Genomic DNA, 10,969 nt, shown 5'->3' with positions numbered 1-10,969 from the left:
GCCGCAACGGGAGCAGCGTGTGACGTGCGGCTCAGGCCGCATGTGGAGCCCCGAACAGGCAAATCAATCGATAGCCGACGAATCGACGATCGAAAACGTTGCCAACGTTTTCAATCGTCGATTTTAATCGACTAAATCGATTAACTGTTGCAGCTCTAGTTCAGTGGTGGTCTGTACCCCGTCTTGTGTCCATTGTCATCAAGACAGTAAGTATGTGGAAATCCTAACTTTTATAATTGTCAAGAGAGCAAAAGGTCAGGGCAAATCTTCCAATGGAGACAAATATTCTGTTCTAGTGACAACTTGGAGAGACCCCCTCTCACTTCCTGTTAAGTCTTAAAGAGGAAGTGCAGAGAGATCTCCCAAGCAGCACATAGCCAGCAAGCAGTAGTTTGAAAGGGGGGTTTAAACACCTAGCCAAACCTTTCTATACATATACTGTAGTACTCCCACAGCCATCTTATATATCCACCAATTGTTGGTTCAAATCCCAAGATTTCAGACTGCAATCTCCCGCCCTGCTCCCTAAAGCACTGTTGTTTTACTGTTTACATAGCTTTATGTTAACATTTAAATACAGGTCCATTTAACCTTTTTACAAATGTGTATATATATTTCCTTCTCATCATAAAGAAGCCTTTTTTTCTTCAGACCTCTGTATTCATCATAAAGAAGCATGATATTGGAGCTTGTAATGTTACATCTCAAAGAATAATTAATGTTATTTTTTTGTGATTTAGTCACTGATGTTATGTCTATATTATGCCGCATAGAATACAGCACATTACTGAACCATTTAGAAGAAGGCATGTTAATATTTTTCATGCACATGCCTTAATGGTGAAAGGTTTTATAGAAAAATAGACTGATGATAAAGAAAGAAGACGGGCACAAAAGATGGCTTCTCAACTCCGAGGTGTTACCATCCATATTTTTCTTTGCACTTGGAATTCAAACTTTTGAACTGTCTTGACAATGCAAGACGACAATAAACATGTGAGAACAATATGATATATCTTCACAAAATGCCTGGAATGTCATCAGCCGCTGGCCTTCACAGCTCGATGGTTATTGTGCACTTGGTCACACAAACTCATTTTAAGCGCTTGACACCGGTGTAAACGCAGCTATATCGGTCCACAAGGGCACCTCTCTGACCCTGAATTGTAAACAATAAGGATTTCAATTGAGATAAATAATTATAGGTGGATGATTTGAAATGAACTATCGTCTAAGTATTATAACTGGGAAGACCTTCAGTATAAGCAGGATAATAGGTCTCAAATCTGTTTGCTCTAAGCTACGCTTTTTATTCATTTCAAGAAATCAATAGAACCTGATATGAAACGTTATGGAATAAGTGAAAATAATAAGGTCTAGGATGTTGAGCAATCATTTTCATAAATGAATGTTTGCAGCTTTTTTTGTGTTTTTTCTGAACTTTTCTGGAATTGGATTCAAAATGTCCATGGGTGTGGAAGGTGGACAGTCTTTAGCTGGGTAGTAAAACTCCTTAAAATGTATCTAAATTAATGAATAAGTAATTTATTGTAGCTTTCCATTCCTTAGATGTAGTAGTAGCATTTGTTTTCTTTTTCTCAGTTTTTCTTACTTTGTTTTCACCTAATGTTCCCACAAGTAACACACTTATTGTCCTCATGCCGCTGTATCTATGAGGGAGTAGCAGTGTCATCCTGATTTAGACTACAAACATGCCCTTCTTCCTGTCTGCATAACATAAGGGGGGATTGTTCTGTAAATCTGAATTGTTCTGAGATTTCAATTCAGTTTCCAGGAAGTAACAAGTAGATTGGATTTCTAGCAGGATCAACAAGTATTTTCTGTCTTTTGTAGAAAAGACATAGGACACTTCATAGGACGGGTGGCTGCAATATATTACATTCTTGTTCTTGAGTTTAGATACAATTTGAAGAAAGGCCAACTGGCCCCCAATGCTTATCCCTCTTAGTTGTGGGTCACATATTTGCCCACAGGAGTGGTCATAAAAGAGCCACATTCTACAGTTGACCTTCTTAATCATTCCATCTGCTGTTCAACAACATATTTGTTGGTCTCTAAAGCAATATCCTCTACTGTAGCTGATAATTGCGAGAGGAAGTCTTATGTGAACTGCTGACAATCAGTGCACCTTAATTGAAGGAGGTCTAGAGGTTGCAAGCTATGAGGTCAGGTTATCTCTCAATTTATCCTTTGATGCACCCTTGGCTTCTTCAGTTAGATCTATATTATTGAGAAAACTGCACATTTTTAGTCTGCCCTGCTAAATGTTTAGAAGTGCGCAGCCTAATATGTTGCAGGGAATGCAGGTGAAGAGCTGCAGGTGCCAGCAACTTTGCTATACACAAGTATATATAACAAAGATGTATTGTTTTTTTATTGTTTTTTATATTTGTAGTGGATCAGTAGGGATGCTAGTTTGCTCCTTGGTATACAGATAGGCACTAGGGAGAGACTCTACAAGTCTGTAAATGAAAAATGTTTAAAAACAACATTCATGTGAAAGCAGTTTTTACAAAATAGCTCCCTTGTGAAAAAATATACCTACCTTTTTGGTGGCCCATGTATGGAAAGGCTGCAGCATCTCCACTGCCCAGCGACTGCAAATATTTGACTTCCCAATGAACGATTTACTTCCACCCTCTCCCACCAGCTGCTGTGGTTCCTTCCACTGACCCCTACTTTAATACAAAACCCAGCAGTGTTTGGGATACCTGTGCACATAGCAGGGTGCACAGCCATGTGACCTCTCCAGAAGTGTTGAATCCTGATGATTTTGCTGGAGGCGCAGTTGGAGACATGGGCCGAGTATAATACCCCTTCTATTGCAGAGAGGTGGAGGCATTTAGGGCTTTGTTACTGCCCAACAGGGTCCCTTTAAAAACAAGAACCATTGTACTGCCCTTTTAAGACCCAGACGCTCATAAAAGGTGAGCCGGGATCAGTATTACCCGGCAGCCTAGATGGTGACGTAGGTCAGAGTTGGGGACAAGCCATTACACGGAACGCTTGTGATCTGTATGAACACGACAACTCCTGAAAGAAAAGTTCCCATCAGGAGGGATTAGTGGCCTCCTGGAGGCAGAGTAGGGGTCGGCTTTAATAGCAGGGACAGCTCACACAGCAGAGACTTGGTTTCAGCACCACCAGGGGGGACAGTTCCTATGGAGGGGAGAGCTGGGAATGAATGAAGGGGACGTTAAGCACCGGCACAGGGACAGGTCCTATGGAGGGGAGAGCTGGGAATGAATGAAGGGGACGTTCAGCACAGGGACAGCTCCTATGGAGGGGAGAGCTGGGAATGAATGAAGGGGACGTACAGCACCGGCACAGGGACAGCTCCTATGGAGGGGAGAGCTGGGAGTGAATGAAGGGGACGTTCAGCACCACCAGGAAGGACAGCTCGTACCGCAGCTGCTAACACAACTCCGCACAAGCGCTTATAGCCTTACATGAGAACTGTCCTCCTGAATCCCTCTTCTGTCTCCTCTTCTCCTAGCTGGCCTCTCCTTCCTCAATGTCAGCCGCTCTCCGAGGGATTTCCTGTTACCTCAAAGAGGTGAGACAACCTGCGACCTCCACAATCCTCCGCTTGACTGTAACACACAACGATGATATACAATGCGGAGCTCACATGATAGGAATGTGTACTGTGTGCTCACCCATAGCAGCCAACTACAGGGGTGGGCAATCTCAGCACGCCAGCTGTTGTGGAACTACAATTCCCATGAGGCACTGCAAGACTCTGCCAGCCACAGGCATGACTCCCAGAGGCATGATGGGCTTTGTACTTCCACCAAAGCTGGATTGCCGAGGTTGCCTACTACTGGGTTAGAATCTCGGTCAGGTTCGGTGCTATCAGGATCATTTACAGTTGTGACCGCAGTAGGAAGTGGAAGGAATTTTTCCCAATGGGGGGCACAGACAGCAAATCCTTCCACAGCATATCAAAATCAAGAAATACATTTCGGTTGGTGTTACGCTCCCCCCGTGGTCCCTAATTCCTGGTGAGACAGTTGTACCGCTCTCCTCCTGGGTGATGTGCTTGCTAGAGCAGGGGTAGGCAGCCTCCTAACTCCAGCTGCTGTGGAACTACATGTCCCATGAGGTATTGCAATACCGGTCTTTATTACAGGAGGGGCGGAGACCAGACCAGTCACCCTGCACAAGGAGAGCAGCAGTGACCGGTCTTTATTACAGGAGGGGGCGGAGACAAGACCAGTCACCCTGCACAGGAAGAGAGAGCAGCACTGACTGGTCTTTATTACAGAAGGGGGCGGAGACATGACCAGTCACCCTGCACAAGGAGAGAGAGCAGCAGTGACCGGTCTTTATTACAGGAGGGGGCGGAGACAAGACCGGTCTTCACACAGGGGCAGATGGCAGGAGCAGACACGTCCGCATATAAAGCTCAGATGGGCATCTACAAGCATACAGCCTCGGCCTATCAGTGATTTGTACAGGAGACTGCGCGCAACACCTGTGTCCCCTGGGGCAGGTTAATGGGAAAAAAAACCCCAGTGTCTCTCCCAACATCTCCAATGACAATATGGAGGAGGAGCTCTCGTGTCCAGTTCTGGCACTGCAGTGGATGACTATAATGTGATCTCAGCCTCTGTGCAGACTTCTGAGGGGTGAAGGATTTAGGAAGAGCACTGTAGACCGTTGCCATGGTACAGATATCTGATTCGCCGCTCTGATTTGTATGATCGGCCACAGAAAATGGGAACGTAAAGGTCACCTGCGAGGACATGAAGTGGCCTGTGCTCATCGGCGAGCGTCCTCCATGCAGGGAGAGGATACATTGTAACCAGCAGACCGGAGAGAGCGGCGCTGGCTCTTGCTACAATGTTACAATGTGCTGGGCCCCCTCTCCCCTCCCCCATTCTTTTCTCTGTGCCGCCGTCTTTGTGTTCCCTCCATTCTCATTATCCTCACATGTATTCATCCCTCTGATCCCCGATCCCCGCGTACCTCCCCGATCCCCCGCATCACCCCCACTGTGACATTTCTCTCTATTCTCCCACATGTGATCCCCATCCTCCTCCCCGCCTGCGGGGGCTGAGCACCGAGCACACACAATGTATAATGCGTCGCTTCCAGAGGCGGCCTTGGCAGCGCGCGCAGTCTCCCGTCATCCTGTTGCAGCATCCGCAGCCTTCCTGCAATCTGCACTGTAGTAGATGTGCGTGTGTCTGCGACCTCCGTCCTGCCAGCTAACGGCGAATGCGCATCTGACTACGGCGAATGGAATCTGCGCTTAGTATGAACATAAGTAGCCATCCATATGGCAATGATGAATCCCTTTTATGGATGGCATTTCTTTGGGCACTTCCTGTTATAGGGTGACAACTGTCTCCCAATTGTGCTATCTACAGGGGCAAGGTGACACACACTGCACGGGCATGGTTTGCCGGAGTCACCATCAGAGCGATAATGTGCAGCCGACGCTGGTGGGAGTGCATGTAGACAGGAAGTGGCTGGAAGAGGATGCACAGGCATGGTCTACCTAGGGATGCCACCTGTCCAGGATCGACCCGTGTCCGGGTTTCATGGCAGCAGAAACCTGGACACAAGATGGCAGGCAGACAGGGGCAACCAAAATTAGGATAGGGGCTACTGCATATCCCCCCCCCCTTCCCCCACTGAAAATACTCTCAACTGTGATATTTACATATGAATAAGCCACTCTTCCAAAAAAAATGTCCGTGCATCGCTAGAGTGTTCGGGTTTCGCTTGAAAAAAAGGTGACAACCCTAATGGTCCACCGTTGTCACCATCAGAGCAATGATGTGCAGCTGATGCTGGAGCGAGTGCACGTAGACAGGAAGTAGCTGGAAGAGGATGCACAGGCATGGTCCATCATTGTCACCATCATGGCAATGATGTGCAGCTGACACTGGAGCGAGTGCATGTAGACAGGAAGTGGCTGAAAGAAGAAGCACAGGCACAGCTCACCGTTGTCACCATCAGAGTAATGATATGCAGCCGACGCTGGAGCCAGTGCATGTAGACAGGAAGTGGCTGAAAGACGATGCACAGACCACCGTTGTTCCCATCAGAGCAATGATGTGCAGCTGACACTGGAGTCAATGCATGTAGGCAGGAAGTAGCTGAAAGAGGATGGAGGAGACCTGCAGCACTAAAGCACTGCATGCCATAAAAATATTGCCATGCTTGTTGCTATTAGAAAGTACTCTTTCTTTTTAAATCTTTTTTTGCTTCTCACTGCCACTGCTCTCCTCCATCCTCTTCCAGCCACATCCTGTCTACATGCACTCCCTGGATGATGGTGGATCAGGCACGTGCAATGCGCATCGGAACAGCTGCTTATTGTCTGCACCAGAAGTGCACGTGACAACGCTATAGTGCATTGGGGAGACAGGGACAGAGCGTTGTCACCCTATAACAGGAAGTGCCTGAACAAGGACCTCCATGGCGGGATCACCCGGGATCCTTATAATGAAAGCTGTAGATTTAAAAATGATAAATGACGTGTTAACGTTTGTACGGGATTTTAGTAATTGGGTTTCAGTCTACTTTGATCTACTCTACACATGACCATAACATGACCATGACGTGACCATAACATGACCATGACGTGACCGCTACTACAAAAAGAGAAATCAGTGTCATTTAGTGTGGAGCTGTGCTGTTTAGGATGGGAGTGGAGCAGCAGTTCTCCTCTCATTCCTGATGCAAGCAGTGGGACGGCTCCTGGGAGGAGTTATGCAAATATCAAAATGCTTTGATGGGCGGGTGTCAGTCTGGAGGAGTGGGCGGTTCTAGAGAGGATGTATTTGCACTCAAACGGCCCCCGGGTAACGCCCACATGTGATGCCGAGCCTCCATGATTGGAAGAACCAGAATCCAATGAATGACTTTTTGTTTTGTGTCCACAGTTGGAGCGCTGCCAGGAGTGGGAGCTGGAGGAGAGGGGGAGAATCCTCCTGTCACTGACGTACAGCACCGAGGGGGGGGGACTGGTGGTGGGGATCATACGCTGCGCTCACCTCGCCGCCATGGACGTCAACGGCTTCTCGGATCCCTACGTCAAAACGTGAGTACTCCCAGCGCAACCGCTGATTATATATCCAATCCCATCTGTACCGCTAGAGGTGACCGAACCATAGAGATGAACTATGATAGAGCCCTACTGAGGGTGAAACGAGTCAGTCAGGAGCCATGGAGTAATGATGTAGGAGGAGTCATGTCCGGCAGAAATAAAGATGTAGGAGGAGTCTTGTCTGGCAGGAGTAATGATGTAGGAGTCATGTTCGGTAGGAGTAATGATGTAGGAGGAGTCATGTCCAGCAGGAGTAATGATGTAGGAGGAGTCATGTCCGGCAGGAGTAATGATGTAGGAAGAGTCGTGTCCGGCAGGAGTAATTATGTAGGAGGAGTCATGTCCGGCAGGAGTAATGATGTAGGAGTCAGGTCCGGCAGGAGTAATGATGTAGGCGGAGTCATGTCCGGCAGGAGTAATGATGTAGGAGGGGTCGTGTCCGGCAGGAGTAATGATGTAGGAGGAGTCATGTCCGGCAGGAGTAATGATGTAGGAGGAGTCGTGTCCGGCAGGAGTAATGATGTAGGAGGAGTCATGTCCGGCAGGAGTAATGATGTAGGAGGGGTCGTGTCCGGCAGGAGTAATGATGTAGGAGGAGTCATGTCCGGCAGGAGTAATGATGTAGGAGGGGCCATGCCCGGCAGGAGTAATGAAGTAGGAGGAGTCATGCCCGGCAGGAGTAATGATGTAGGAGTCAGGTCCAGCAGGAGTAATGAAGTAGAAGTCATATCCGGCCAGAGTAATGATGTAGGAGTCATGTCTGGCAGGAGTAATGATGTAGGAGGTGTCGTGTCCGGCAGGAGTAATGATGTAGGAGGAATCATGTCCGGCAGGAGTAATGATGTAGGAGGAGTCATGTCCGGCAGGAGTAATGATGTAGGAGGATTCATATCCGGCAGGAGTAATGATGTAGGAGGATTCATATCCGGCAGGAGTAATGATGTAGGAGGATTCATATCCGGCAGGAGTAATGATGTAGGAGGATTCATATCCGGCAGGAGTAATGATGTAGGAGGATTCATATCCGGCAGGAGTAATGATGTAGGAGGATTCATATCCGGCAGGAGTAATGATGTAGGAGGATTCATATCCGGCAGGAGTAATGATGTAGGAGGATTCATATCCGGCAGGAGTAATGATGTAGGAGGATTCATATCCGGCAGGAGTAATGATGTAGGAGGATTCATATCCGGCAGGAGTAATGATGTAGGAGGATTCATATCCGGCAGGAGTAATGATGTAGGAGGATTCATATCCGGCAGGAGTAATGATGTAGGAGGATTCATATCCGGCAGGAGTAATGATGTAGGAGGATTCATATCCGGCAGGAGTAATGATGTAGGAGGATTCATATCCGGCAGGAGTAATGATGTAGGAGGATTCATATCCGGCAGGAGTAATGATGTAGGAGGATTCATATCCGGCAGGAGTAATGATGTAGGAGGATTCATATCCGGCAGGAGTAATGATGTAGGAGGATTCATATCCGGCAGGAGTAATGATGTAGGAGGATTCATATCCGGCAGGAGTAATGATGTAGGAGGATTCATATCCGGCAGGAGTAATGATGTAGGAGGATTCATATCCGGCAGGAGTAATGATGTAGGAGGATTCATATCCGGCAGGAGTAATGATGTAGGAGGATTCATATCCGGCAGGAGTAATGATGTAGGAGGATTCATATCCGGCAGGAGTAATGATGTAGGAGGATTCATATCCGGCAGGAGTAATGATGTAGGAGGATTCATATCCGGCAGGAGTAATGATGTAGGAGGATTCATATCCGGCAGGAGTAATGATGTAGGAGGATTCATATCCGGCAGGAGTAATGATGTAGGAGGATTCATATCCGGCAGGAGTAATGATGTAGGAGGATTCATATCCGGCAGGAGTAATGATGTAGGAGGATTCATATCCGGCAGGAGTAATGATGTAGGAGGATTCATATCCGGCAGGAGTAATGATGTAGGAGGATTCATATCCGGCAGGAGTAATGATGTAGGAGGATTCATATCCGGCAGGAGTAATGATGTAGGAGGATTCATATCCGGCAGGAGTAATGATGTAGGAGGATTCATATCCGGCAGGAGTAATGATGTAGGAGGATTCATATCCGGCAGGAGTAATGATGTAGGAGGATTCATATCCGGCAGGAGTAATGATGTAGGAGGATTCATATCCGGCAGGAGTAATGATGTAGGAGGATTCATATCCGGCAGGAGTAATGATGTAGGAGGATTCATATCCGGCAGGAGTAATGATGTAGGAGGATTCATATCCGGCAGGAGTAATGATGTAGGAGGATTCATATCCGGCAGGAGTAATGATGTAGGAGGATTCATATCCGGCAGGAGTAATGATGTAGGAGGATTCATATCCGGCAGGAGTAATGATGTAGGAGGATTCATATCCGGCAGGAGTAATGATGTAGGAGGATTCATATCCGGCAGGAGTAATGATGTAGGAGGATTCATATCCGGCAGGAGTAATGATGTAGGAGGATTCATATCCGGCAGGAGTAATGATGTAGGAGGATTCATATCCGGCAGGAGTAATGATGTAGGAGGATTCATATCCGGCAGGAGTAATGATGTAGGAGGATTCATATCCGGCAGGAGTAATGATGTAGGAGGATTCATATCCGGCAGGAGTAATGATGTAGGAGGATTCATATCCGGCAGGAGTAATGATGTAGGAGGATTCATATCCGGCAGGAGTAATGATGTAGGAGGATTCATATCCGGCAGGAGTAATGATGTAGGAGGATTCATATCCGGCAGGAGTAATGATGTAGGAGGATTCATATCCGGCAGGAGTAATGATGTAGGAGGATTCATATCCGGCAGGAGTAATGATGTAGGAGGATTCATATCCGGCAGGAGTAATGATGTAGGAGGATTCATATCCGGCAGGAGTAATGATGTAGGAGGATTCATATCCGGCAGGAGTAATGATGTAGGAGGATTCATATCCGGCAGGAGTAATGATGTAGGAGGATTCATATCCGGCAGGAGTAATGATGTAGGAGGATTCATATCCGGCAGGAGTAATGATGTAGGAGGATTCATATCCGGCAGGAGTAATGATGTAGGAGGATTCATATCCGGCAGGAGTAATGATGTAGGAGGATTCATATCCGGCAGGAGTAATGATGTAGGAGGATTCATATCCGGCAGGAGTAATGATGTAGGAGGATTCATATCCGGCAGGAGTAATGATGTAGGAGGATTCATATCCGGCAGGAGTAATGATGTAGGAGGAGGCATGTCCGGCAGGAGTAATGATGTAGGAGGGGTCGTGTCCGGCAGGAGTAATGATGTAGGAGGATTCATATCCGGCAGGAGTAATGATGTAGGAGGAGTCATGTCCGGCAGGAGTAATGATGTAGGAGGGGTCATGTCCAGCAGGAGTAATGAAGTAGGAGGAGTCGTGTCCGGCAGGAGTAATGATGTAGGAGGGGTCGTGTCCGGCAGGAGTAATGATGTAGGAGGGGTCGTGTCCGGCAGGAGTAATGATGTGGGAGGAGTCTGGCTTATAAATACATTGTATCATCAGTGTTATTGTTACATTGTATTTGCTCTGTATGAGGAGTCTCTGACCTCCGGCTGTGATTGGTTCCTGTGTTGTAGTGACGGGTACGATGGAGGATTTTGTAGTCTAGTGACATCAGTTGAACGGCTCTGTGGCTGCTGTGTACAGACAACACTCACTTCTATGCCGGCTGTGCCGGAGGAGGACCTGTCACCCGCCTCAGCTGTCACCCCGCGGGCGGCGACGTCACTATGTCACACCTATATGATTTCCTGCAGATGACCGGATTTCAGAGCCGCTGCCTTATTTTAATCATCAGACTCTCGGCGTCATCCCCCCCCCTCCCCCCCGGTC

The 10,969-nt window shown here is 47.4% G+C and overlaps 1 protein-coding gene across 1 annotated transcript in view; it reads left to right on the top strand.

Moving 5' to 3' along the window:
* DOC2A (double C2 domain alpha) overlaps window positions 1-10,969 on the top strand; it is a 65,892-nt gene that overhangs the window by 42,872 nt on the left and 12,051 nt on the right. The window contains exons 7-8 of the mRNA XM_018559117.1: window positions 3,518-3,577; window positions 6,921-7,078. Of these exons, the coding sequence (XP_018414619.1) occupies window positions 3,518-3,577; window positions 6,921-7,078 (218 nt within the window). The remainder of the gene's footprint in view (window positions 1-3,517; window positions 3,578-6,920; window positions 7,079-10,969) is intronic.

Source organism: Nanorana parkeri, unplaced genomic scaffold (assembly GCF_000935625.1).
Source record: "Nanorana parkeri isolate BGI_ZX_2015 unplaced genomic scaffold, ASM93562v1 scaffold379, whole genome shotgun sequence".
NCBI lineage: Eukaryota > Metazoa > Chordata > Amphibia > Anura > Dicroglossidae > Nanorana > Nanorana parkeri.
This window is presented reverse-complemented; position numbering and strand designations above follow the sequence as displayed.